The sequence below is a fragment of the Trachinotus anak genome, unplaced genomic scaffold (assembly GCF_046630095.1).
Source record: "Trachinotus anak isolate AG129_WGS33_773 ecotype Australia unplaced genomic scaffold, CSIRO_AGI_Tana_v1 ptg000033l, whole genome shotgun sequence".
NCBI classification, from domain to species: Eukaryota; Metazoa; Chordata; class Actinopteri; order Carangiformes; family Carangidae; genus Trachinotus; species Trachinotus anak.
In genome coordinates this window covers 6,633,363-6,661,062 of record NW_027273884.1, presented here as the reverse complement: position 1 = coordinate 6,661,062, position 27,700 = coordinate 6,633,363, and the positions used below count along the sequence as shown (strand labels likewise).

Here is a 27,700-nt window from a genome sequence, read left to right as displayed (position 1 = left end):
ATCATCAGGTCAGAGTTTTTAGTCCACTGCTACAAAGCAAATGATATTCCCATCAGCCTCAGCTGTAGCATACTTTGTTTTTAGTGCTAATTAGCAAATATTAACATGGTAACACACCAAAATAAAATGGAGGTGGTAAACATTAAACCTAGTAAACATCAGTGTGTTTGCATTTTCATTGTGAGTATGTTAGCATTCTGACGTCAGCATTTAGTTCAAAGAAAAAAAATGTCAATTTTTTTTCTCATTTCCATCGTGAACAGTAGTGTTATTCTTTTCAATCCCTCCACTATTCATACTCAAAATCATCCGTATATGATTTTTTGCTGTATAGTATTAGTGCTGCTAGGTCACTATCGTTAGCTAACTATATATGTGTAGTTGTGGTGTGAAAAATCTCATGCTTCATCACCTGTAAAGTCTGGTTTTCGCTACTCTCTAAACAACACTGATAACAAGAAATAGGAGGATAAAAATAGATTGTTCCTGTTAACAAGCCAAACAGTTTTAGACTTGTCATTAAGATAAACTACTGTTCTCTTCTTTAGCATAACGATAGCAGCCTGCCATTACTTCACAAAATATGGCACACAAACCTGCCAGAACCGGAGTTTCGTGTTTACATGTGTTTCCCAACTATGTAGACTTGAAGGGCGAGAAGCTGAGTGAATGACTAGCATTGTGATGTTTTCTTGTAATCTCAGACAGACCAGTTCCTCACACACTAGTTGTCATAAGCCAGCAGGAGAAGATACTCTAAGCTTCATTATACAACAAAAATGGCGTCTGTGTGATGGAATGCTTCTGATTTTTGAAAGTGGTATGAGCTGATTTCTATACATGAAGAATCTCCATTAAATTCCAGTATTTAAATGTGACATTGCACATACCCTGTGACTTCAGAGTGCAGATTTAAAAAAACAAAAAAACATGCTCTACTTCCTTGTGCTCAGAAATTCCAGTCTAGCAGAGACAGAGAGAGGGAACGCCCTGTGGAGGTAAGAAAGTAATGACAAGTGTCAGGAGGAAAAAAGTCATACATCACAAAACACACAGCGGCAGGATCCTTTCAGCTGTTCAACATGAGCAGGGCACACTATCAAGGTAAGAGTCAGCTGTTTTTTTCAGTGTAATCCTTCATTTTCAGTTAGTTAGAGAGCAATCTATATTTCAACCACATTTTATTTTATTAATACATCCTTCTGGATTATTACAATTGAGATAGTGTATTATAAAGCTGAAAAAGAACTGTCTGAATTAATTCATATTAGGCGATAAATGCAATCAATGTTTATATGGTTATAGAGTTACAGAGAAAGAAATTAAGATTTGAGATGAAACATATTTTATTTTTCATCATTAGTGTGCAAGCTATAGTGTGTTTTGTAATGTTAAGGATTACAATTTGAAATGTAATTACATAACAGATATCTAAAATCATACAAGGATTGTTATTGCAAATGAAATGAAGAGCAAACAAACGTGGTTGTGTGTATTTGCAACACCTTTAATAATCTCAAAAGGTGTAACACTGAGCATACAGGAACTAGGCTATGAGACATCTCAGCCATTACACACAACTAGAAGTGCTGGGATTTCCAGTACAGCCAAGAAAGTATCACATCTGGCAGAAAACTGTGATTAACAGACTGATCGCGACTACTGGCCGTGATTTTGTATGGATGTTGCAGCGTTGTGCCCGGTATATCAGTAGATCCAGTCAGAAGGCTGTTCACCTAGCATGCACTTCTTCAATGGCGTAATTTGGATTACCTGTTAAACTCATCAATAGGCTTGTGTGTGTGTGTGTGTGTGTGTGTGTGTGTGTGTGTGTGTGTGTGTGTGTGTGTGTGTGTGTGTGTATAGGAAAACAGAAAAAAACTCAAAATGGTATCTGAGACTGCATGGCACAGGTAAGCAAGGGGGAATTTCCTCTCCATATGTCTATGGCTACATCCATACTACTATGTTTTCATTTTAAAACTGCGATTTAGCTCGTGTGTGTGTGCATGTGTGTGTCACATCAACAGCCGCTGTTCAGGATCAGTTGACTCATGGAGATTGGTGGGCCTTGTTTTGATATGTGCTTCCCATATTACTAGCAAGGTATCAGGCTGAAATGACATCCTGAAATAGAGAAACTGGAGCTCCTTTACCAGTGGGTGAAACTCTCTGTGTTCTTGATGCCTTCTCAAGATCAAATGGACCAATACTTTCTTTTTCCTTTTATACTTTCGAGAAGTGAGAGGGGCACAAAATCATCCTGTCTGCTTGACAACTCCATTTTTGTCTTGTATGAAGACTTTTCTCAACAAATAGCATAAAACACATCAGACTCTGTGCAGGGTTTCTATGCATAATATTTTTTTATGACAGATTAAAAAATTCATATGAAAAATTCTAACTTGCTATGCAAAGGCCTTGCTGCTCTATGAATGAATCCACTGGTTGTGTGTTTAAAATGGACCTTAGAGGCAAGAGGTATATAAAAAAAGGTAAAACATCTAATATTCTGTAATGTGCTCTGCTGATGGTGGGTGGAAGATAAAGTCAACAGTGCAGCTTAAATCAGTTCACTTTTAAATTCTGGGTCAGTAGCAGGTGAATTCAGCATCTATGGCGAAGTGTTTTGTTATCGACTGCAACAACAAAGCATTTTGAATTAGTTTTTATTCAGGCCAGTCTGCTGAAATGACAGTAAAAACCTGGGGCACTGTGGTGGCGCACCTTGTAAAGCGCCTACCATTTACTTTCAGTCCCTACAGCAGCAGCCTAGGTTTAGTAGCTTTCAAGTGATTAATTGTTAATACAGGAAATTATTCATATAGTTACATTGTCACATGATACTAAGGCATAATCTTAAGCAAACTTTTTTTTTATCAATAATTTATTAATATATAATTTACTTATAATTTAATAATATCCACAGCTGGACACAACCAAGACAGTTTCAGCTTGTTGATGGCCTAAACCCAGAGGTCACCAAGGCTGGATTATACTGGAACATCTGAAATCAAAAGTGTTAATCCCTGTTCTGGACAGCCACAGAAAAATCCAGCTGGTATAGTGAAGAGGGGGTGTGACAATATTTCAATATGAGGATAACGACACACATTTCCACACAGTCTCTCCTGGGACGCATTCATAGTGCAGCCATTTGTTCACAAGTGACAGAATAGTTATGCCAAGAGTTAAAAAAGAGCTGTGAGAGACGTTCACTCCTGGGCCCCTTGCTCATTTCTGCACAGCTGGTCAATCAGGGCATAAAGCTGGGGGGGAATGTCTGATCAGTGGGTACAAAAAATTACAGAAATGGTTGGATACAGTCCCCCCCAATCCCCCCCCAATCATGAAGGTGTGGATGGAGGGGTTTTCTAAAGCCATATGACAAGCTGTTCAGAGGCCCATAAACCTTGCATATATAGTTTTATATATATAGTTTAGTATAGTTTTTCTTAGTTTATTTTCATTGACACTTGACACTGAGTAGAAACAGTTGTTTGACTTGTAAATCTCAGCCTTTACAGATCATTTGGATAACATGGACAATGCACTGTCATCAGGTTGTTTATCGCAGCCTAACTGATGGCTCAGAGGATAAGTGCATTCTGATATTGCCTCGTGATAGGTGACTCATTCATTTTCAAAACTGTAGTCAGCTGAGAGGGCAATGCACACAGCCTCTAAGAATGCAGCACTGTATGATGCGATGTATTTCTGTCTGACAGGATATGGTGGTGCCACAGATTCTTACGAAAGGAGGATCGTGCTCGTTGGGAAGACTGGAGTGGGGAAGAGTGCGGCAGGAAATACTATCCTGGGGAGAGAAGCATTTGAGTCAGACCTGTCTCCGTCTTCCCTGACATCTGAATGCCATAAAGCCAAGGGGGATGTTGATGGTCGAAAGGTTGCAGTCATTGATACTCCAGGACTGTTTGACACTAATTTCACCCAAGAAGAAGTCTTGAAAAGGATCAAGATGTGCATCTCATTGTCTGCTCCTGGTCCTCATGTCTTCCTGGTGGTCCTTCAGCTAGGAAGGTTCACCCAGGAGGAGAAGGAAACTGTGAAGATGATTCAGACCACTTTTGGTGAAGATGCTGCTCAGTGCACGATGGTGTTGTTCACTCATGGAGACCAGCTCAAGAAGCAAACCATTGAGGGCTATATTTCAGAAAGTGCCGACCTGAAAGCCATCATTCGGAATTGCCACGATCGATACCACGTCTTTAACAACGAAGTCAAAGACCCTCAACAAACCAATCAACTCCTGGACAAAATTGACAAGATAACTATGGCTAATGGTGGAAAATACTACACCAACGAGATGTTCATGAAAGCAGAGGCAGCCATAGAGAAGGAGAAACAGCGACTACTGAAGGAGATGGAAGCACAGAAGCAGAAAGAGCTGGATGAACTGAGAAGCAAATGTGCAGCAAAGGTGTACCGCAGGGAGGAGAGACATGTGCATATGAGATATGAGTGTGACGCCAGAGCTCGAGCTGAAAGATCAAATGAGTTCGTTGCTGCTCCAGTGGTAGCCATAGCATCAGCCTGCGGTGCTGCCGTAGGAGGTCTGCTTGGAATTGCAGCAGGTCCCATCGGTTTGGCAGTTGGAATTGCAGCTGGAGCAGCTGTTGGAGCTGGCATTGGTGCTTTATCAGTGACAGTCTCAGAGCGTTGTCACGTCCAGTAAGGTTAAGAGAACATACAGTCAAATAATGATGTTTATGTTCGTTTTTTTTCAGGCCTAAAAAGTGACTTGCAATTTAATCTTAGTAAACTGCACAAATAATTTAAGGATGATTCTCATAATCACTTCTTGTTCATAACTGAAATAATTTTACCTGAAACTGAGTTTATCGGCTTGTATTATACTGTATCTCTTACAATGTCTTGACTGTACACTTGTGTAATATAATTAAAATCATGTAACATTAAGGTAACTAAAATGAATTCAACATGATGGATTATGATTGAATGATTGTACATTTGTAGCATCTGAATTAAATTATGTTAAACTGTAAATGTGGATTCTGTACATTGATTTCTTAAATACATGCAAAGATACGTGCAAGATAGGAGAAACTGCCACTTGGCACTTGTTTTTTGGTCTAGTGAGTGCTTGTAGCAGCAGGATAGCGTGTGTGGGATTGAATCAAAATGAACTACAGTGTGTGTGTTCATGGTGATGTGCCAACCAGTTCTCCATCCTTTTTTCAACCCTCTGATATGACCCACAGGAGTGTTTCCTGAAATCGCACCCCTACAGAGGCAGGCGTACTGGACCTTGGTTGTCAAAGTTACAATAATAAACACGCAAACTGTACCAGCAGTGGTGTGCCTACCTTTGCCACCATGCCTACTATAATAATGGTCATGGCTTGGTTAGGGTTAGGAAAAGATTGTGATCTTTGTTGACCCATCCATCTACCACAACCTCCTCCTAACCATGGGTCTGCTGCACAGATGACCTATGGGCTTGTTTTTTACAGGACAGTCTCTGATGTGCAATAATGATGTTGTTGTAGTTTCTGGAAACAATGGAGCTCAATGGGTCAGAGAAAGAAGATCAGGCTTTGGATACATACTGTAAGACTTATTAGATACGTTCACTCTTAGAGTACAAGCCTGTATTTAGGTTCATTGTTTTATACAGTACCATCAGCAAATGAACAAAAAGCTAAAAACAAAGGTGTTACTGTGTTTTATTTCAACAGAATCCCACAAGCAGAAGAAGAGCGATGAACTCCGGATCATTCTGGTGGGGAAGACAGGAGCTGGGAAGAGTGCAGCAGGAAATACTATCTTAGGAAGAGAAGTGTTTCAGTCTGAACTGTCTTCTTCTTCGTGGACATTTCAATGTAAGAGAGCTGAGGGAGAGGTCGGAGGTCGAAAGGTTGTTGTCATTGACACCCCAGGGCTATTTGATACTAATTTCACCCAAGAAGAAGTGTTGAAGAGGATCAAAACATGTATCTCTCTGTCTGCTCCTGGTCCTCATGCCTTCCTGTTGGTTCTGAAGCTGGGCAGGTTCACCCAGGAGGAGAAAGACACTATCAAGATGATTCAAAGCACCTTTGGTGAGCAGGCAATGAAATACTCACTAATACTGTTCACACACGGAGACAAACTGAAGAAACACACTATTGAAAGCTTTGTTTCAAAGAGTGAAGAACTCAAAGAGCTCATTGAGGTTTGCTATGGGCGATATCATGTCTTCAACAACCAGGTGAACGACCAGGAACAGACCGATCAGCTCCTGGAGAAGATCGACAGAATGACTCTGGAGAATGACGGAGAGCACTACACAGCAAAGATGTTCAGAAAGGCAAAAAAGGCCTCAAAGATGGAGAAACGAAGACTTTCAAAGGAGCTGAAGGAAGCAGAGCAGCAGAGGAGGAGCGCCCTAAGGGCTGAAGTTGAGAGAGAAATTAATTTAACGGGAGAGTCAATGAAACACAGTAAATGTCTTCTGCAGTAGGAGATGAGGCATTCTGGCTATTCAGAGGCAGGTGAACTTGTCACCATCCTCTGAATAGTGAATAGATGAATATATGTAGTTGCACTTATGGACTCAAGGTCCTTCTATCCACTGAGTGAAGGCCACTTCCTGCAAACCTGCACTCAGCCAGCAATGTTTTTGTCCAACCATATCTGCCCAGGTTTTCTGTGTGCTCAAGTTAGTATAACTGCATACAGTCATGCTGAGAGGAGGACGGAGGCTGAGAGGAGGACGGAGGCTGAGAGGAGGACGGAGGGGAGATGTGTGATTTCTTAAACTGAGAATAAGACTTGAATGTTCACTGCTAGAAGTAACAGCATCTTTGAATATTTGTATTGAGTTCACAAGTTACACAATATTATATATTATATATTAATATTTTTTGTACTACATATGGTCATGTTCACGTCTTCATGTGCACTGTATTTACACTATACGGCCAAAAGAATGTGGTCACCAGAACATACAGTGAACAACAGTTGTTGTTTAGAGAAATTCCAAAATAAAAGTCCCACAGACAGCTCGAAAATCTCAAAATTGATGTAGTAAAAATAATTGATTTTCAGTCTGGAGTCAGAGTTATCCTGAATTCAAATCAGTCAAAATACACCAATTTCCCTCACATTTAGAGGGACTTTTTATTTAGCTATAAGGGACCCAATTAACATGATTTATACTTCCTGTGAATATAATCCAATTAATCTTATTCCCAAATATGTACTATGTAATATATGTAATATGTATATTCTTTATGTTAACACTTTAATTTGATAACCAAATGTGATCACACCTGAATCCTGCAGTAGCCTCTCAAGTGCTCAGTGTAGTAAAATGTGGCCTCAGTTTTTTTTCTCTCCATGGCCACTCTGGGTCTCCATACAATTGCCTAATTTGATAGAATCTTTTTAACATTCCCTTCATTTAACGTAAGAGGTATAAAACTTAAGGAATCATGTTATCTTGGATGTTGAGATTTTGTGTTGTCTTAAGCACTTCCTGTGTTTTTATTATTAAATTTGATGCATTGTTTATATGAAAGTGTTTGTGTTAGCTCATGAGGGTAGTATATGTGTTTTTATAGTGCTGTGTAATTTGTTCATTCTCTGATGTTTGTTATGAACTGATACTTCAGGCAGACAGTCTTTATGTGTGTTAGCTCTGAGATAAACTGTCTACCTGCCTTCAGAGGGCTCTGTATCCCAGTGCATGCTGGGATACATTCCATCCCTTTGTGGCTCTGAGCAGGATCCGCAGGTTAAGAGAGTGAGCTGATGGATGGATGGACTGTAGGGACAAGCGAAATTGGAGAACTGGATTAAGTCGGTTAAATAAAATTTTATGTTTGATATTGTATTACACTGTCATGATGACTTGCTCAGACATTAGTTTTGTTGATTGCTCTGTGTAGATTTGTGTAACATGTTTGACACATTTAATTTATATTAAATATTTCTCTTTTTATTGACTTTTAGCGAGAATATGAACATCATATGAATATAAATATATTTTAAGCATGAGGAGGAAAAAAATCCATATGGGGTTATAAATAGAAAAAATAAAATATTCTATACATAAATGAGACTGGAATGTGTGTGTATGATGCATATTTACACAAAGTGTGATCCGAAGGATGAACAACAAATATTAACAAATGTTTCCTCTGGCTCTCTAGTTAAAAGTCAGCCACTTCTTAGATAACCTGCAGCATTCAGTCTCAACAAATATGCATCTTTCTTCCTCCATTCAAGTTCCTCTAACTTCAGGGACATTGGCTCAAAACTAAAAAGGATTTTGTTTGAAAGACAGTTTCAATTTTAGTTCAAAATGGGGATAATCCAAAATATATGAAAGTAATTTGCATCTTTGTTCCCACATAGATCTGTAGCACAGTCAGATTTGATAAGACTTCTTTTGTACAGACATAGGAAAGCAGAAATCCCCTGCCCTTACTCTTGTGAGATGATCAGACCTTCTTCCGTTTCATGTGTTGTTTTACCATTAAATGTGTTTTCTTTGTTAAGTTGCTGAATGCTTGAGTGTAGGTCGATTAAATACAAATAGTCAGTCCTTTGAAACATAATGGTCACAGACACAAATCAGCTCATGTGCCACATTCGTAACATGACAGAAGGAATAATGATTTATATCCTGAGATTCTAGATTGAACCAGTTCAGCTCTACATTCATTCTTCTTTTATTACTGATGGTAGTGTAATGTATGAGATGATGAATCTTTTTAAAGCAAACAGAAGCAGAGTCTGCTGCTCCAACTGCAGCCAAACATTGTTTATGTGGACAGCAGGGGCCCCTGGTGGCTGGGTCCTTTCTTGCACCTCATGGTCATCATTGGTCACAGCAACCAACAGAAAGTCTGGCAAATGTTTGTGTGAATCTTTGCGAGCATTAATTCTCTGAGTACACATTTTGTCCAGTGTGCATGTACAAAATATGGACTGAATGTTCGCAGGATCAAATATTGTGTTTATCACTTTATATCTTTTCCATTTCAAATTGTATTAGAGAGAGCTGTACAAAATTCATGTCAAAATATACATTTTTCAGTCTCAAGAGTATGAGTGGCCTCTATGTTGTGTAGAAAAAAATGGTAACGATTAAAACCATCTTATTTGAAATTTTAACTAATCTATATTTTCTGTTTGGAAATAACATTTATAAATGAAGTGAAATTGCTATTAACACCAAATGATATAATGAGCACAGGTTAAACGCATTGAAACGCACATCCTACCGAGCAGCTTAGCTTTACCCTCTGCAGACGAGTACTTTTACTTTTGGTACCTCAAGCATATTTTGATGCTTATTCACTTTTTTGACGTAACTACGTCGAACTTTTAGATTTGTACACAGTTCCTGCACCGTGGGTTGTCTGGAGATCATGTGACCGCTCCGCAGCGTTATCATGTGACGTAGAGAAGGCGTGAACCCGCACGCCGCGGCCGCGCACAGCTTCCATTGACCGGGGTCGGTGCTGCGGGATGGAGCGGGCCGTGTTCGCGGTGACTCTCTTGTTTGTCCCCCCGTTCCTGGGCGCCTGCTCCGCTCGCAGTTACGTCCTGGACGATGGAGCGGGACTGGGGCGAGTGTTTGACGGGATTGGAGGTCTGAGCGGCGGAGGGGTGAGTTCAGCCTGTTCTTCTGCTTCCTGTTTCGAAACTGTCCGCAGGAAAGTTTTCTGTCAGCATAGTTGTTTACTAGTGTAACATTTCATCTCTGGCTTCCTCCAGGCGACGTCTCGGTTACTGGTCAATTATGAGGAACCGTACCGCAGCCAGATACTGGACTACCTCTTCAAAGTAAGACACGATCCAGATCATTCAGTCGAGTTCAGAGTACCTGGTTATTCACTGCTGTGGCTCTGTGTCTGTCTTCAGCCTAACTTTGGAGCGTCTCTGCACATACTGAAGGTGGAGATCGGAGGAGATGCTCAAACTACTGGTTTGTTTTTCATTCTTATTTAAATTACTAATTGATTAATATGTCTATTAATGTGTTTTATGTTGCCACATACATACATGTTAATCATATATATTCAACTCAAGTGTATTAAAACAACATACATATAAACATTCTACATGCTGATATATGCTGATCCCAGCTGCCCAGGCTATCTCCCCAGTGGCTTTCTGCAGGGGTCCTAAACCCACCCTCTGCATGAAACAGTGCACTGATAGTGCTGGGAAGCTCAGGCAGCTGACTTCAAGTGGGAATGTTGTGTTTTACATCAGGGCCATGCATAATAAACCTTGGGTCCACAGATGGTTTTTATTTTGAAGCTACATGGGACTCTTATCGCTTTCAGATGGAACAGAGCCATCCCACATGCACTATGAGAACGATGAGAACTACTTCCGAGGCTATGAATGGTGGCTCATGAAAGAAGCCAAGAAGAGGAACCCAAACATCACACTCATAGGTGAGAGTGGGAGTGATCCCTGCTCCAAGAAAGAATAAGAAAGTGAGATCAGTTTATGATAAAAATATAATGTCATTATCTCTCTGAATGCATATCAACATTTCCTGCGTCAGTGCAACATATGTACTTTTTTTTTGTCTACACATTCTGGTGAGAAAAATCTAGCACAAGTTTAACTTTAGCGAGGCTGATGGGAAATGTGGTCTTAAGGCTGAAAACAGCTGAGGGCATTAGTTTGATGTTGATACTTTACACTGATGGCAGACAGGGCAGCGTCAACCGTGTGTGTGTGTGTCTGTGTGTGTCTGTGTCTCCATGCAGGTTTGCCCTGGGCGTTTCCTGGTTGGGTGGGCCATGGTAAGAACTGGCCCTATGACTTCCCAGACACCACTGCAGCGTACGTGGTGAACTGGATCCTCGGTGCCAAGCAGTACCATGACCTGGACATTCAGTATGTTGGGGTGTGTACTCAGTTACTTACAATCTCACTCCTGGTTGAGCGCCATGTGATGCAGACTGGAACTGCACTTTTGCTTTGGCACCACATACTTTCAGTACTTGCACTGCAGTAAAGGATCTGAATACTTCCTCCACCACTGAAAGTTACACAGTAATGCAAACAAACAAACAAACAAACCGATTGAGGCAGTGGTATCCCAGAAACCACCCCTGTTCTGTGAGGCAAAATAACTGTTTTTGTCAATGGAGTCTGGTAGCTGTGTAACGGCTGCCTCTTAACTAAAGGGATCATCTGTAGAAATTCTATCCAGACAATGACAATCTGACAAAACAACCACTTTAGTGGATGTACTTTGACGTGGACAGTTGACCTGTTTTTTACATTACAGCAGCTGTTTCGTGGTTGCTGGGATACCATTTTCACTCAATACTGCACCTATGGCAAAGATTTTGTCCCCGTTAACCATGTAGACCTAAAAAAGAAAGTTACCCTTTAACAGCTGCGTACCAACAGGGCGCAGCAGCATGGGAATGACATCTGAGCCACAAGGCTTTTTTTTCCAACTTTATGTTTATTAAAAGTTTTCTTAACCATACACTTGTACACATACATGCCTTTCATGTTAGACACGCCTCATTGTCCAAAGCACATGCTGTAATGCTGTTAAACATGCTGTTTACACAAGTGTAAAAGAAAAAACCCACAAACAAACCAGTCACAAAAGTTGATCTCTCAGCCACAAGACAGATTATGCATCGTTCTTAAGGGCCAGTTCCGTTGAGGGTGTTTAAGCTCAAGTGGACCTTGTTGCAAGATTTACATTAGTAAGTACTCATTCCTCTTCCTCATCATTTGCTAGATCTCTACTTTTTACGAACACATGAAACGGTCCCCATATCTTTTCAAAATATCCCACATCACTCTCTCCTAAGAAACGGTTTACCGACATTTACCAGACCCAATATACAACACTTGGTCTGCTAGCCTTTTTCCAGAGCACTGCAGTCGATCTATTGGCATGAAGAAGACACATATCTGTCATTGTTCATTCACTCTTGGTGTATTTGTGGCCTTTGGGATAGAGTGCTAAAAGAAAAAAATATAGGATTAATTGGATTTGTTTTTTGAGATAATTTTTTTCTATTGTTCCCAAAAATATTTGATCTCACAGCATTGCCACATACAATGGAATAGTGTCCCCTTCGCCTCGGTACATTTTATACATAAATCTGGGATATTCCTATTGTATTTGTTTAGCTTAGCTGGCGTAATATATGTTCTCATCAGCCATTTATATTGTAATAATCTAAATTGAGTATAAACTGATTGAGTGTGAGCCTTCATGCATATTGATTATTGATTGCCAGTCCTCTGACAATATATCTGTGTCGAGGTCTTCTTTCCATGCTTCTTGTTTAGCCGCAAGGCTTTTTTTTTTTTTTTTTTTTTTTTTTTCTGCTAATGGAAACAGAGCAACATGTGAATGACATCAACTACACCAGGAACTGGACTCCAGTAAAAACACAGCATGTGTTGATCTGCTGTCACTTTCACAGGAGGTTATTCTATTTTAGCTCATCACACACACCTCCATCTGTCACAGACTCACCCCACTCTTGAAGCCAAATCCCTCCATTTGGCTTTTTTTTTTTTTTTTTTTTTTTTTTTTTTTAAATAATGAGGATACTGAAATTCAAGCTGGTGCAGTGCTGTGAGGAAGTGGTGAGAAGAAAGCAGTTTGGCATCCATCTGCTTATTTTATAGCTGGACCAGACAGCAGCTGTAATTAAACCCCCGACTGACTTGACAGAAAAGATGGACTTGACCTGACTGGACTAAAGTAACTTGCAGTTAACTAACTCAGTCAAATTCAGGAGTAATAATATTTTTGTTTCCTTATTTTCTGTTTTATTTTTATTTTTTAATCTAGAAAATGAATGGTATTCACACACATTTAGGGAGGCATGGTGGTACACAGGCCATGGTGGCCTTTTCTGTGTGGGGTTTGCCAGTTATCTTCCTGCCTGTGTGGGTTTCTCTGGGCGATCCAGTTTCCTCCCACAGTCCAAAGAGATGCAGGTTAATTGGCGACTGTAGTTATGTCAGCCCTGTGATAGACCTGTCCATGGTGTACCCCACCCTTGCCTAATGTCAGCTCGGATTGGCTCCAGTCCCCCAGTGACCCTAACTGGATATCAGAGCAGTTACAGTAACCAAGCCAGACCTATGGAAATACAAGTTAAAATAGAATTTTGATTGCATCTAACTTGGTGACCATATTTCAGTTAGATGTCCGGGCTCTAAGCTCAGTTGCATGTGAACATTTTGCATGAAAATGTTGAGCTTGTAGAACTGGACTGAGTTTGAGCAGCAGGTCACAGATGAACCTTGACAAGTTTGCGCTGTAACTAAAATTCATTTTCATCTGTTCAGATTTGGAATGAGCGAAACTACGACAGCAAGTACATCAAGGTAACTCTAAGCTCTTGTCTTTCACTGTCCTCTCACTGATTTGACTGACAGTTGTTGGTGCATTATGGGTAATTTTAGTCTCAACTGTGGATTGAGGAGAAAAACAGCCGCAGACATTGAGTTGTGTCCCACATGAGAGACACAGTTTGAGTCTCAGTGGATGAGGAGGGGATTTCAAGTTGGAGCTGGGTTCCTGAGAGCATGTCTTTGTTGCCAAGGTGCTCCGGGACATGCTGGATAAAGTGGGTCTAAGTGGTGTTGGCATCATCGCAGCAGACGGTGATTGGAGTGTCGCTAATTCTATGATGGTTGACCTGCGCCTTAATGATTCTGTTGCAGTGATTGGGTAAGTACAGTTGGCTTCAAATCACATTCAGAGGGTGCTTAATTACTGCTCATTCGACCCAGTGGCACAACAATTACAGTGTAAATGCATGATTGTCACTGTGTGCTGTGAGGTCACTGAAGGACAGTTTGATCCCTAACAACTGACTGACTGAACACGTGACGCACAGGTGGTGAAATGTCAGGTCTTTGCTTTAAAGGTCCCATATTGTGTAAAGTGAGTCACTACTACAACTATTACTTTTAAAGCTATTTTTCTTCTGCGTGTGTAGATGGGTTAATATTGCAGGACCTGGTCAGACAAACATTTGCAATTCACAAACACACTTAATGAAAAATCACCACAAAACATACACAGTAAACTAAGGAAAGTTACAATTTCTGCTGTTGATGACAACTCGAGAAATCTCACTCGTTTAGCAGGTCCAGGTTCTATATTAATACTGTGAAAGTATCAAAGCCTCAGTCCACAGAGAAATGCACACAGCCTGTATTCAGACACTGAGCCTTAAAACCAGCCGTCTGGAACTTTGTGATGTCACAACAAAGTGGTCACTGCTCTCTGCCACGCCCCAAGCCCCACCCACCTGGACCCACCATCCAGCCTTGCAGGATTTGGTTTCTCTGAGTGTTTACCTGAAATCTGCTATATTTTTATTGGATCACTCAGAGAACAGTCAGCCAATCAGAGGAGAGGCTCAGATATCAACACTTAAAAAAAACAACAAACACTGGAGAGGTGTAAACTATGCGACCTTTAAACTGGGTGAACAGCACCTTCGTTGCTCTGCCGGACAGTCCCTCTTCTCTATAAATCTGACCTGTGAGCTGAATGTTTGTGGCTGTTTTTCTGCTGGACTCAGAGTGAATAGTGACAGTTCAGTCATAGACTAACTTGATAAACTGCATATGTTCATGCTCCTTTTGTAGTACATCGACATTCATGGCAAAGTATTTCCCTTTAAAGCATGACAACTTAACCACTAAAGTCAGACCAGTCATTGTGATGATGTAAACTTTGCTGTATGCTGCTGCCATCATGTAAATGAAAACACAGTGCTGCATTTGTGGTTTTAAAGCTGTGCTAATCAATATCTCTAGATGTATTTATGCATTTATTCATTTATTTATTTGGATCCCCATCAGCCACCACTCTGCCTGGGGTCCACACAAGTAAACATTACATCATTATGCAAAACAATAATGTAAATAAATCCATGACAATAGGGAAGAAAATAACATTAAAAACAAACAACAGTAAAATGACTGATAACAATAATAACTACAATTACACGCTGAATGTAGCCACTGTTCGGCTGAGGTTAAAACGTTTCTGTAGAGTCATGCTGATGGAGCTCAAAAAAAGGATTCACCCTCAGAATGATGTAGATGATGATAACTGTCTGTGTTAGCTGTCTTGACTCACTCCAGCTGTGATGTGAATAGTTAGAGTATGTGAGCACACAGTTAACAGGACTGTATGACTGTCAGGTAGGAAATCTAGCATGTACTTCTACACCAAGGATAAACAGGTGAATCCACGGGACTAAAGTGAACAGTGTGTGGATTCTCCTTTGTTCCTTTTAAGTTTCTGATCTGCCTTTTATATACTGATTAATATGTTTACAATTTAGCCTATATTTTTGTAGATGTATGTTCAAGTGTTGTTGAAGTTATGGCATAAGAGCAAATTTACAGTCTAAGGTTAACTACTGCTATCTATGCAACATAACTGAATGTGAATTGAATGGAAATGAACCAAATTGAACATCTGCAACTAAAAGTAAAATCAAAAATCAGCTGATTGTTTTATCCATTAGTCAATTATTCATTGTATCTGTAAAAATATCAGAAATAGTGAAAAATGCGTCTAATCATTTCCCACAGCCCAACCTGACATGTAGATGTCTTGTTAGAGAATCACTTTACTGTCATTTATGATAAAGAAAAGCATCAAATTCTCACATTTCACGAGCTGGAGGCAAATGTTTTGCTTAATAAATGACAAATATGATTTGATTCAATAGTCAAAATAGATTCTTATCAATGTTCTGTTGATGTCAGAGAGCAGCTGGTGACCGTAGTGGAGCTTTCAGCAGCTAAAGAGACAGATATTGCTCTCAGGAGCTGGTGGAGACCAAACACCGAGCTGAAAGAGAGGGAGCCCTGGCCACAAACTGCTCTGCCAATGAAAGACTTACATGATTGCAGCAGATACTGTAAAGACAAACCACAGTGGTTTGCATGGTCAAACCTGTGAATCGGTGTCTTCTCTCCATCTTCCTGTGCGACTGCGACTGTGACTGTGACTGGCTGCACCAGCTGCTGCGCTACACTCTGGATAAAAGTGGTCTGGAGAGGGTCAGGATCGTAGCCAGTGACAACCTGTGGGAGCCCATTGCCCTGTCTCTGCGTCTAGACCCCGAGCTCAGCGCAGCCGTAGACGTGATAGGGTAGGATCCTTCTCTGTGCGACCTGTGCACGCTGCTGGCGTGCCAGTCTGTCTCTAACCTGTGACTGTGCATGGAAAGACTCAGCTATTAACAGCAACAATAATAACAATAATACGCCTGTGATAACAGCATGTGTTGATTTGTGTGCATGATGTTGTGTTATTCTATTTTTAAGCTGTTAGAGATGCACTGATCATGTTTTCGGGAGCTGATTCTGGTTGATTTGTCTGCATGTCACAGTAATACCTGGTGTTTGGACATCTGTCTGTGTGTTGTCTGTGTGTAGAGACGTCTTATCAAATCAGTGCCATAGAGTGACAGTTGGGGTTATTTACATGTGGCTGTGTGAGGCACTTATCTATAGTCGGTGTTAGGGTTGTCACGATACCAGAATTTCAGTAGTCGACTCCTGTGGCGGAGTGGTCAGGGCGCGTACCACATGAGCGGATGCTCTTAGCAGGCGAGCGCCGGTTCGACTCCCGACCATGGATGTATTATAAGAACTGGATGACGGATCTAAAAATGGCGCCCATTCAGTTCAATACAAGTTGCTCGCCTGGCGCATACGCCGAAAAAGTTTCTGGCTTCCGGGTTACTTCCGCGTTATGCGGCCCATAGAGACTGCGCAGTAGTGTCTCTCCCATCATGCCTTTGGGCGATGAGAACGAGCGAAAAACGTTCTCGATCTGCCGCTCGCGTTCACGAGTGCTCTGCTGGAGGACTGATGTTTAACAGACTGATCCAGGACCGGCCCGGGGCTTTAAACACGGATTATACAGCAACAACATTCAGTCTGAAGCTTTAGAGCCGAAAGTCACATTCACAAAAAAAAATTATAAAGTTATTACGTTTACTTTCTGTCATTGAGAAGCAGATTTATACGGCATGCCTGCTTTAAAAAAAAACTGCAGGGCTGTAGTGAAGCTTTATGTCCCGTCACTGCTCTTTCTATGTTTCACTGTTCTGTTTCACAGATATTTGATTTGAAAATGAAAAATATATCAAAATGTTTTTTTATAAAGATTTAATTTAAATGATGAATGCCTCTGAACATATAGCTACTGTATACTGAGCACACACTGAGGACGTGGGGAGTTAGAGAGACGATGATGAGGACGTCCAGGACGGTTCCTCCCTCAGGGACAGAGAGGGGCAGCGGGCTGCAGCGGCTCAGGCCCCCGCTGCTGACCCGGAGGACGCTGCATCCAGGCCGGACTCAGTTATAGTTTAACCCACTCTCTACTGTCCTGTCAATAAAGGCAAAAAAAAAAAATACCCCAAAAATATCTTAAAAAAAAAAAAACAGAACCCATGTACTTTTTAATTCACTAATTTATTGAAAACTACTTTAAACTGTCAAGTATTTAACACCACTATAAAAACAAGCAATACTGTGCTTTATGGTAATAAATAACAACAATATTCCACTATTTACATTCAAAAAAGAACAGCAGTGGCATGGAGCCTTCAAATATATAAAACAAACAATATTCTTCTTCTTATAAATATGCAGATAAATAACTAAACTACAGTGGTGTGGAGCCTGAAAACTAAAACCTCTAATACCAGCCACTGTTTGCATGTCGGCTTGTTTGTGTCTAGAATTGCTCCGTATTCATCCGCCTCCAATGCAAAATATTTCCACTCGCGACTCTTCGTACCTGCTTCGTCACGGAGCCGACGTGTTGTTTCCGCTCCCACCTGCTGAAGCCATTGTTATTGGCTCAGGTTTTCTTCTTCAGCGCCGCTGACTGCTCTGTGCTGCTCACACGCGGACACTGCCCCCGTCACTTCCGCCAAGAATCGACACGGCTCGCCGCGGGAAAAGTTGAATCTTCGGTTCTGACGGTTCCAGAAAAAGCAGGTATCGATGTTTTTTTTTTGCGTGTTGGTGTCGACTTGGTACCGGAAGTATCGGTTCTTGTGACAACCCTAGTCGGTGTATTACCGGCTGTACACAGGGGAAAATGTGTTTTAGACACTTCAAGAAAATGCTAACAGAAAAAAGCTAATATCATTGTATGCTTTCTTTAGAATATTTTCATCTTATTCTCATCAAACAGGTGGAATAACCCAAACCATCACTCTAAAGTCCAGCTGAAATTAAACAGCTTTTTTTGTCTGCTCCAGCACATATCTGTAAAAAGAAATTCTGAAATCAAAAGGGAAGAATTTCTATTTACAATCTTTTGTTTTCATGATGGCAGCTGCTAGTTCTGCATCAAGTATCCCTCTGTGTAGTATGAGACCTTATTTGGATGCATTCAGTCAAATCTTTCATGAAGTAGTGGGACACGTCAGCGCTGTGTCCCACTGAGCCAGACCACAACCTGCTACACAAGAGCCACAGACTCACAACAACAGTCCACATTAGCCTGAGTCTGCTTCTTATCCAGCTCACAAACATGAACACGTCTCATCTTAGACAAACATTCACCAAGGAAAAGTGATAGAAAGCTAATCGACCGCAGCTGCAGCATTATGTTAAACCAGTTAGATGCTGCCTTGCTCAAAGGTCAAAGGTCACTGTGACCCCACAAAGAATTCATTCTGTGATTCTGACACAGTTGAACACAAATGTCTAACAGGATAAAATGATGAAGTGGTGATGTTCCAGTCAGACCCTGACGGCCACAGTGACATGGTCATGATTACACGATCTTTGCTTAGATGCATCATTATCTGCATATGCACTCACAGAGCTCTTTATTAGGAATTGGGAATAGGACTGGTCGACTCCGACAGACAGAGACAAAGACAGCTCTGATGCCGATTCATTGACTTTTTTTACTTACAAGCACTTCTGGATCTGGTGGCTAAAAGCCAGGTCACAGTAAAACTATTCAGTGTCAAAGAAAACCATCATCAAAGGAAACTTAAAACACTCATGAGTTGAACTGTAGCCACGTTCAGTAACCATTAACTAATAAATCATACGGCCAACGGTCTAACGACAACCACAATCAAAATTCTCTGTTATAAATTATATAATGACACTGCTGATGAAGACAAATTAATTGATACACAGATAATCATTCTGTGAGTCAATATAGTTACTTTCTCTCTGATAGGATATACATTCATATATTAATATTGAAAGATTTTCATGTAACAGTCACCCACTCACCTGGGGGATACAAGCCCGGTCTGACTTCTCCTCCAGTAACAGACTTTATATAGATACACTGGATATTGTGCAACCTAGCAGTAGATATGAGATATAAAATAACACAAATGTGGACACTTTACGACAAATAAAGATACAATTACTGACACAATTCAATTCTGCATTACAAGATTTTGCTATTAAATATAGTAACAATTTAAAGCTCAAATTATGTATCTAATGTAACACATTGGTGATTGTATATTTGAAATGGTGACCCAGTTTATATATCAGCTGTAACATGTCCTCACTAATAAACAATTCCAACGCATCCTCATCACAAATGCTTATGTAAGTGAAATGAATATGGGGCAGAAACCATATTCAAAACCCTTTTTCATCATCAACATATCAGGATTCAGTGCTTTTCATAATATGGGCTAAATAAAACATATTATGAATCATATATTTAATAACAAAAGTTAATATTAAAATCAGGAAATATCAGATCAAAGATTAAGAGTGGCCAACCCAACTGAAAACCTGACAAAGTATTTTGTACCAACTTTGATAACTCTCTGACACTCAGTGCTACAGATGCATCAGTGTGCAGTCAGTCTGGATTTCCACTGAAGCTTCAGTACGTACACACTGTTTTCCAGATTGTTCTTTAGGTTGTGTGAAATCGCTGGGCTGTTTTATTCATCATCTGATTACATGTCGATTAATGCCTCAGTCACTCAGACCTTAGCTCACATATTGTCAAGTTTTCTGCTTTGTATTAAATCAGATGTTGCATTTCTAAAATTAGTTTCTAGAGCTCTGTTATCATGTGATCCCATGACCTTTACCTTGTGTGTGTGGCATTCAGGGCCCACTACCCAGGCACCACCACAGTGCTGGATGCCCTGGAGACACAGAAGACGCTGTGGTCCTCGGAGGACTACAGCACCTTCAACGATGAGGTGGGGGCAGGCTGCTGGGCTCGCATCCTCAACCAGAACTACGTCAACGGATACATGACTGCGTACGTAAATACATGAGCAATGCTTCGTGGCAAAAATAATCAGCAAATGTAGTTGTTTGAGTAGGATTACAGAATTTCATCAGATTTCACTGCTTCATTTGATTAACCAGGGTGACCTCTGTCCAGATGACTGTATCAGAAATAATCTCCATCCATTCAATCACGCCTGAAAGCGCACATCACGTGACCATTCACTTTGCACTGTGCATGCACAAGCCGGTAAACAGGAGGCCGATTGTGTATTCTGCAGTTGATTAGTTGCAGAAAATACCCTAAATAAGGAACAGCAAAGTTCAGTTGTAACATTAAAATGCTAAATATAACTGAACAGCAGCTGCTAGCAAAGACAACAAGCTCCATGACGCTTGTAATTCATGTTGCTTTCACCACTGGTAGTCAAGGCTGATAAGACACAATCAGGCAGCGAATGTGGACGTCTATGTCATCATTTCCATTTCTGTTTAGGGTGCTCGAAAACTCAGGAGTAGTGTGGACAGCAGGCGTAAACTTAGCAAAATTTAATTTTAAAAACTTAAACGTGGTACTGTGGATGTAACCTGAAATGAATGTTTGTAGAGACTGAAGTGACTTATCCATTCATTTTCATTTAAACAGGGGAAAAGTCACAGAATTAAGTACCCAGCTTGATGTGAGTCAGTTTTAAGCAAATGAAAGAGAAACCGCAGTGAGGTTACGAGTGACTGTAACTGTGCAGGGAAAGCCTGTGTGCAGCTCTCTCATTGCTCATGGTGACTCTTCCTCCAGCACCATCTCCTGGAACCTGGTGGCCAGCTACTACGAGGAGCTGCCGTTCGGCAGAGACGGGCTGATGACAGCTGAGGAGCCCTGGAGTGGCAACTATGTGGTGGACTCTCCGATCTGGATCACAGGTCTGCATCAGATCCAGCGTGCAGAGACAGATGCTGTGCTGATATGAGCACAGAAAGTCAAATAGTGCACTGCACTTTTTAAGAGGCCGCTAGAAACAGTGCAACTGGACGGCCTCTGAGGCAGGAGCTCCAGCTAGAAAACCTGAGCTAACATCACTTTATATTCACGTAAAAAGTCACACCACTGTGCATGCAGCTCCAGCAGTAATAAGAATGACCTTTGTGCTTAGCTTATTACAACTATAAAGGGAGAATGTGATGTGCAGAACAAAATATCTTAAAGGTCCCATATGTCACACTTTCCCAGTGTTTTATCTGAAGTGTTGATCTCCATCAGAAGATATATTTGTGGTTTTCAGAACTAAAAACCATCTCAGTGTAGTTTCACATCTCCTCTCTCAGGCTTCTCTCTGGATCTCTCAGCCTCTCCTCTGATTGGCTGACTGTTTTCTGAGTGATCCAATAAAAATACACCGGTAAATACTCAGAGAAACCAAATCCTGCAAGTTTGGATTGTAGGTCTAGGTGGGCGGGGCTTGGGGCATGACTGAGGGCAGTGATTTCATTGTTGGCTCCTTGTAAAAAATACTATAAAGAGAAGGTCTAGACCTCCTCTATTTGGAAAGAGCCTTGAGATAACTTCTGTTGTGATTGGACTTGACATAACTGCTTTGTTGTGACATCACAAAGTTCCAGAAGTCCTGACGGCTGGTTTTAAGGCTCAGTTTCTGAATACAGGCTGTGTGCATTTCTCTGTGGACTGAGGCTTTGATACTTTCACAGTATTAATATAGAACCTAGACCTGCTTTATAATCACAAACACATGGACATCTACCTTTATACAATATGGGACCTTCAAAGAAAATCAAAAGCTGTGATGTGCAAGAACATGAAGAGAACCCAGATAATCTGAAGGTCATTTCTCAGTCGTTCTTGAAGCCAGAGTAAAAAGGATTTTAGTTTTGTCAGGAAATACTGTGTGATGATTAGCTGTGTGTAGTGTGGTTTGATCTGGATGGTGCAAGGAGGAAACTTGGCTTTGAAAATTATTTGACTGAACATAAATTAATGTGTTATTAATGGAAGAAATAAACATAACTAGTTATTTTGTTAGCAGTCAGTCAGATATCAGATCATTAAAAAGTCTTAAATTTTCTTAGATTTTAGAAGTCCATCATTAAATGTCTTAAATTTTGAGATGAGAAACCCATCCATCCATTATCTATACTGCTTATCTGAACCGTGTCGCAGGGGGGCTGGAGCCAATCCCAGCTGACATTGCCCGAGTTTAGCTCTGCTTTTTTTTTTCTCATCTTATTGTAAACGTTCTGCAGAAACTACCACCTGTTTTTGCAATTTTCCCTGAAGGTGCCAGGGCTCAGGAAGTAAACAGATGATTTCCCATTGCTAAGCTAAATGCTAAGCTAAAGACAAACAAGGGGTCTTTAGGGAAGAAGCGAAGACTGTGTCTGTTTGGTGAAACCTGGAGTCTGGACGACACCATCCATTTTTGAGTTAGTTAGTGTGTGATGTGGTGACTGAGAGGAGGGCAGCAGCAGACTAGAAACTGGTGACTGCTTCAACATGTTGTCACGATATGTCTTTATTTTCTCACTTTGCAGTTTGAGTAAAGTTGGCAGTTAAAGAGCAGATGGTCTGTAAACTCTGTGTGTGTGTGTGTGTGTGATGCAGTCAGGTTGTTTGGCTGTAATGTTTTGTGCAGTCTGTGCCTGTTCTCTCACTTCTGCTTCAGATCAGTGGAGATGATAACAGGATTCAGCAGAAATGGTGATACGGTCACAGGAAACACTGTCACACGACTTCAGTATGAAAGATGATACACACGTGACATAAACGTGTCGTTTCACAAGTCACACAGGTGTTTATCCCCCTCACCTAAAACCCAATAAACTGGGGTATTTCCGACAGAATTTGAGGCTGTATTAACATATGGAGGACTTACAGGCTGAGTTAGGAGCAGTAAACATTTAGGATTTTATAAGAAGTATTTCTTTATGTTTTCTTCTGCTATTCAATGTGCAATTTCTTTCTTTCTTGATGATGAAACCCAGCAAGGCTTTTGAAAACGGTGAAATCATTACCACATAATTCTACTTCATTGTTACCCAGTGAAAGTGTAACTTCTGGAAAAAAAAGCTTATGTCCCGCCTCTCTGCATAGAGAGGGTCAGTCCATTGAGCTAAATAATTTCCAGACTTTGATGTCTGGTTAAATGATCAGGTGAGAACACTTTTATCTCAACGCTCTCGGTACTGACTGCAGCATTAAAAGTGTAACTGATTCACAAATTACCTCAGTAGAACACAAGCTGTTGTGTCTGATGGTTTTCAGTCCAGCTTTCTGAGCGTCACCACAGGTGTGCCTCAGGGGTCAGTTCAAGGACCAGTTTTATTCACTTTTATGAATGCATTAGTTGTAAAAGTTAAAAATAGTGCAATTCATCTGTATGTGGACAACATCATTTTATATACAGAAAAGGTTTAATAAGTAACTGGTGCTGTATTGTTTTCCTTGTAGCCCACACCACACAGTTCACCCAGCCAGGGTGGACCTACCTGCGGACTGTGGGACATCTGGCACAAGGGGGAAGTTATGTTGCCCTGACTGACGGGAAAGGAAACCTCACCATTGTCATAGAAACCATGGCAAGTTAGGCTTTTTTGCTTTTTGCTTTAAAACATTGCTCATTACGTTTTCACTTAATTATTACATAAGTTTTGAGGGTGCAGCGGCTCAGAAGATGAAGACAGCTACATTTCAGATTTCAGACTTAGCTGTCAGGTGTTCAGCCGTTATCTTTGTTAATAACAAAGCAGAAAATGCACTGACTGTAGTTACACTATTACACAAAAAGACTAAAACTGCTCTTGAAATACACAATTGCTTGTTTCCTTCACAGACTCATGATCATTCAGTCTGCATAAGACCTCCTCTCCTTCCATTCAATGTGACATCCCAGAATGCAACTTTCCAGCTGAAGGGATCCTTTGTAAGTTCCTCTGAGATTTTCATCAAACTGCTAAAAGTTATTCAGGGATTCTTCTCTTATTCAAAGCTTTTTTTTTTTCCCTTCCCCAGGTGTCCATCCAAGAACTCCAAGTATGGCGGTCCCAGTTTAACTTCAAGACCAAAAAGCCCTCCTTCTTTGAGAGACTGACTCCACTGAAGGTAAAGGGACAGTTTAGAACTATTCAAGAGGAAAGATTCATCCTCCAGGAGAAGCTCGCACCGAGCTGATGCTTTAACAAGGTCTTATCTAACTGCCTTTTATGTGTTTGATGATTTTAGCTATTGGACGGATCGTTCACCTTAAATCTGGAAGAAGACGAGGTTTACACTTTAACCACGATTACAACAGGGCAGAAGGGCAGTTACCCAGACCCACCTCCCTCAGCTCGCTTCCCTAAAGCCTACAAGGATGACTTTAATGTCCGTAAGTATCATGCACACAACACAAAGGATGAGTCATTTCTTAATATAGTTGGTCATGCAGCTCTAATCTGTGTATTTCAGACCAGAAAAAAAAACAAGTTCAGGAAATTGACAAATTACTTTAGTAAACCTTAGATTTAGATATGAGAAGTTGGACAACATACCCACATTAGAAACTGTATTTTACTTTTTTTTTTAAATAAAGAGGGAGAATAAAATACATATAGTACAGTATCCTGTACTAAAACATTGTTGTGTCCTGGAAAATAAACTAGAAATTCTTGTCATTTTCTTTTGCTGAGAGCCAAGTGTCAGATCTCTGCAACACCTGGCAGCTTAAAGTAATTATACTTCAAAATGGTGAGGAAACAACAGCCTTAATAAACCTCCGCCATCTCCGCAGGAAACCCTCCCTTCTCTGAAGCTCCAGACTTTGCTGACCAGACAGGGGTGTTTGAATACTACATCAACCTGACTGATCCAGGACCTCACACCTTCACATTACGACAGGTTCTGACTGAGAGACCCATCACATGGGCGACAGATGCTGATCAGACCATCAGCGTCATAGGAGACTATCAATGGTGAGATGTTGGCACTGTAAAGCAACTTAGACAAATACAGCAACTGTCTAAAATCCAGGACTCCATCCATGTTGCGCTGTTGTGTTGTTGTGTTACAGGCAGAACCTGACGGTTACATGTGACGTCTTCATGGAGCGTGTTAAGACTGGTGGTGTTTTCATAGCAGCCAGGGTGGATAAAGGAGGCCAGTCCATCCGCAGCGCTAAAGGAGTCTTCTTCTGGGTGTTTGCAGACGGCACCTACAAAGTCACCAATGATCTGGGTCGGAGGGATCACTGCTTGCTTCATTACACGTTTCACTGTTAACTGAAAAACAAAGCCAAGAGCACCAGGGTTTTTAGTAGTTAAGAAGAAGTTAAAAAAAAGATAGAAGTACAAAGGAAATCTGTTTTCAAACTTCCAAACCATCGTGAGTCAAAGGTTGAATTCTGTTATTGATGTGCCTCTTTGTTCTGCTCTGCTGTCAACAGCTGGTCAGACTGTGCTTGCAGAGGGTAAGTCTGGTACCCGAGCGTACGGCTGGCACACCTTATCACTCACTGTGACGGTAAGTGAAGATTTCAGATTGGATTTTGAAAATCTGTCTCCTCTATAATCACTTCAGTTTTTCAAAAGGTGGATTCAACAATGTGATAAACACCTTAGTTTTGATGAGTCTGTCTGCTCTTTCTCTGACTGTTTGCATCTTTGTATTGTGTCGTGCAGCTTTTTAAACAGGAGAAGCTGCTTTGGTATTGTCTGACAGATGCCATTAAAAGGAAAAGTATTTTAGCTACGGGACGTTGAACTCCGTAATCACAGTGACATCTAGTGGTTTGCAGAAACAACAGACGTCCTCCAAGACTCCTCCCTCACAACACCTCACTGATTTCATACTGTAGTTTTCATCTCCATATCTTTTTCAGATCACATCACAATACGTTTTCCATTAACATAATGTTAGATTCCTACATGGCACAAACTGTGTAGTATTTCATGTAGCAATGTTATGTAAATGGAGAATGTATTGTGATGTGGTTGGGAAATTACATAATTTACTTTTTACCTTTTATTCGATGGAATCAAGCTAAAAATGTTAGATATGTAATATATGACCATTTCTTTCTGGTGTACATCTCACTCACAGTTTATACCACTTACAGTTTAGTGGTGAAACGTTGAAGCCTGTCAAACTAATAATAACTAACGCTTTCTCTAAAGTACTGGTGATGTTTGAGATTTTGGTAATCACCATTTGCCACAAAATCATAGTAGGAATCAAGCATTAAATATTTGTGCCCATGCCTGAGGAAATCTAACTGAATAATTCAGTAAAATTACTTCTGAGCTTGGAGCATCAACCAGATATGCATCCATCATTTAAGAGTAGTGTCACTGAGGTTTTGCAAAGTTCAAAGTCCTGTAGAACTGATTGCTTTGATTGATAGAACTTCATTCAGCTCTGAAGGTGAAAGTCCGGTAGATAAAGAAAAATAAACCTTGTTTTTGAGCAAACAATCTTGTATAATGTTGTTCAGTGCTGATCCGTCAGACCCGTCTGAATGCTTTATAGCTGCTTCCATGTGACTGACTGTCAGGATGAACAAGAAGATAGTCTATAAAGAGTCATACTGCATCTAATAAAGCAGATAAGTGTATGTTGTAAAGCTTTCCACTGCATCTGTGTCCTGCAGGGCCAGGTTGCGTCAGGGCTGCTGAATGGATACCCACTGTGGAAGAACGCTGTGGTCCTGAATCCAACGAACGGCTGGGCTGCTATAGGAACACACTCATTTGAACTGGCACAGTTTGATAACTTTGCCGTAGTTGCAGAATAATGATTTAACCGTGAACTAATGATTTACACTGTGATGTTAATATTCTGATTAATTTATTGACTTGATTGATGATTGACTACACTAAGTGCTAAATGTAGATTTGAGTTTATTTCTCTTCATCAAGATTTAAAAAGTTTCACACAAGATTTAAGGGGAAGAGAGGAAACATCATGTAACAGAACACACCTTAAAATTTGCCATTTGGGATAAATGTCAGTTTTCACGATGATTTTTTTTTCTTTTTTATGAAATAAAAGGATTTTATATACCTCTTGATTTTCATTGCAGTAACATTGGCACATTTAGGCAGTTTTATGAGTAACTGTGGATGAAATAACATGTTAATGTTAACAAACAGCAGGAGCAGGTTACTTGGGTTCAACGTTAACTTGTTGAAATACATTATCTGAGGAAGTTATGAGCTCAGGTTAGAGTGTAGGTTGTTGGATGGCCGTGCCAGGACACTATGAAGGCCACAGAGACTCAAGGAGGTCTGATCGGTCTAAATATTTTATTCAGAGATTTAATTCAAAATCAAACTGTGGCTAGACAACAGAGTGTATATAAAGTATGTGATTAGGTAGATGGTCATGTTTGGATATACTGTCTTCAGCATCCAAATCCTGGTCAGGATGCTGCTTTGCATCTGTGCA

The 27,700-nt window shown here is 40.6% G+C and overlaps 3 protein-coding genes across 5 annotated transcripts; all 3 read left to right on the top strand.

The window, feature by feature from the left end:
- Positions 1-966: 966 nt before the first annotated feature.
- On the top strand, positions 967-9,137 carry LOC139614201 (GTPase IMAP family member 9-like). The gene is made up of 2 exons (XM_071471381.1): positions 967-1,104; positions 5,721-9,137. The coding sequence occupies exons 1-2, from the start codon at positions 1,083-1,085 to the stop codon at positions 6,482-6,484; spliced, it is 786 nt and encodes a 261-aa protein (XP_071327482.1). The 5' UTR covers positions 967-1,082; the 3' UTR covers positions 6,485-9,137.
- LOC139614200 (GTPase IMAP family member 9-like) lies at positions 968-5,028 on the top strand. 2 transcript variants are annotated; one of them, XM_071471379.1, is made up of 3 exons: positions 1,010-1,104; positions 1,867-1,913; positions 3,729-5,028. In XM_071471379.1, exons 1-3 carry the CDS (start codon positions 1,010-1,012, stop codon positions 4,694-4,696), a joined length of 1,110 nt encoding a protein of 369 aa, XP_071327480.1. In that variant the 3' UTR covers positions 4,697-5,028. The 2 variants fall into 2 exon arrangements, with proteins under 2 accessions (XP_071327481.1, XP_071327480.1); XM_071471380.1 differs by lacking the exon at positions 1,867-1,913 and having other exon boundaries at positions 968-1,104.
- A 300-nt stretch (positions 9,138-9,437) lies between the features above and the next one.
- Positions 9,438-27,321, top strand: galcb (galactosylceramidase b). 2 transcript variants are annotated; one of them, XM_071471224.1, is made up of 17 exons: positions 9,438-9,642; positions 9,751-9,819; positions 9,898-9,961; positions 10,326-10,439; positions 10,761-10,900; positions 13,333-13,371; positions 16,039-16,169; positions 20,147-20,302; positions 21,068-21,192; positions 23,732-23,859; positions 24,114-24,203; positions 24,293-24,382; positions 24,503-24,647; positions 25,050-25,230; positions 25,329-25,492; positions 25,701-25,777; positions 26,904-27,321. In XM_071471224.1, the coding sequence occupies exons 1-17, from the start codon at positions 9,502-9,504 to the stop codon at positions 27,045-27,047; spliced, it is 1,998 nt and encodes a 665-aa protein (XP_071327325.1). In that variant the 5' UTR covers positions 9,438-9,501; the 3' UTR covers positions 27,048-27,321. The 2 variants fall into 2 exon arrangements, with proteins under 2 accessions (XP_071327325.1, XP_071327327.1); XM_071471226.1 differs by lacking the exon at positions 16,039-16,169 and adding an exon at positions 13,590-13,717.
- Positions 27,322-27,700: the final 379 nt, after the last annotated feature.

Coding starts and splice junctions, on each gene's coding strand:
- LOC139614200 (XM_071471379.1), top strand. CDS start 1,010: ATGACAAGTGTCAGGAGGAAAAAAGTCATACATCACAAAACACACAGC. Junction 1,105..1,866: donor GAGCAGGGCACACTATCAAG/GTAAGAGTCAGC, acceptor GTGTGTGTATAG/GAAAACAGAAAAAAACTCAA. Junction 1,914..3,728: donor TCTGAGACTGCATGGCACAG/GTAAGCAAGGGG, acceptor TCTGTCTGACAG/GATATGGTGGTGCCACAGAT.
- LOC139614201 (XM_071471381.1), top strand. CDS start 1,083: ATGAGCAGGGCACACTATCAAG. Junction 1,105..5,720: donor GAGCAGGGCACACTATCAAG/GTAAGAGTCAGC, acceptor TTATTTCAACAG/AATCCCACAAGCAGAAGAAG.
- galcb (XM_071471224.1), top strand. CDS start 9,502: ATGGAGCGGGCCGTGTTCGCGGTGACTCTCTTGTTTGTCCCCCCGTTC. Junction 9,643..9,750: donor GAGGTCTGAGCGGCGGAGGG/GTGAGTTCAGCC, acceptor GGCTTCCTCCAG/GCGACGTCTCGGTTACTGGT. Junction 24,383..24,502: donor AGAGACTGACTCCACTGAAG/GTAAAGGGACAG, acceptor TGATGATTTTAG/CTATTGGACGGATCGTTCAC.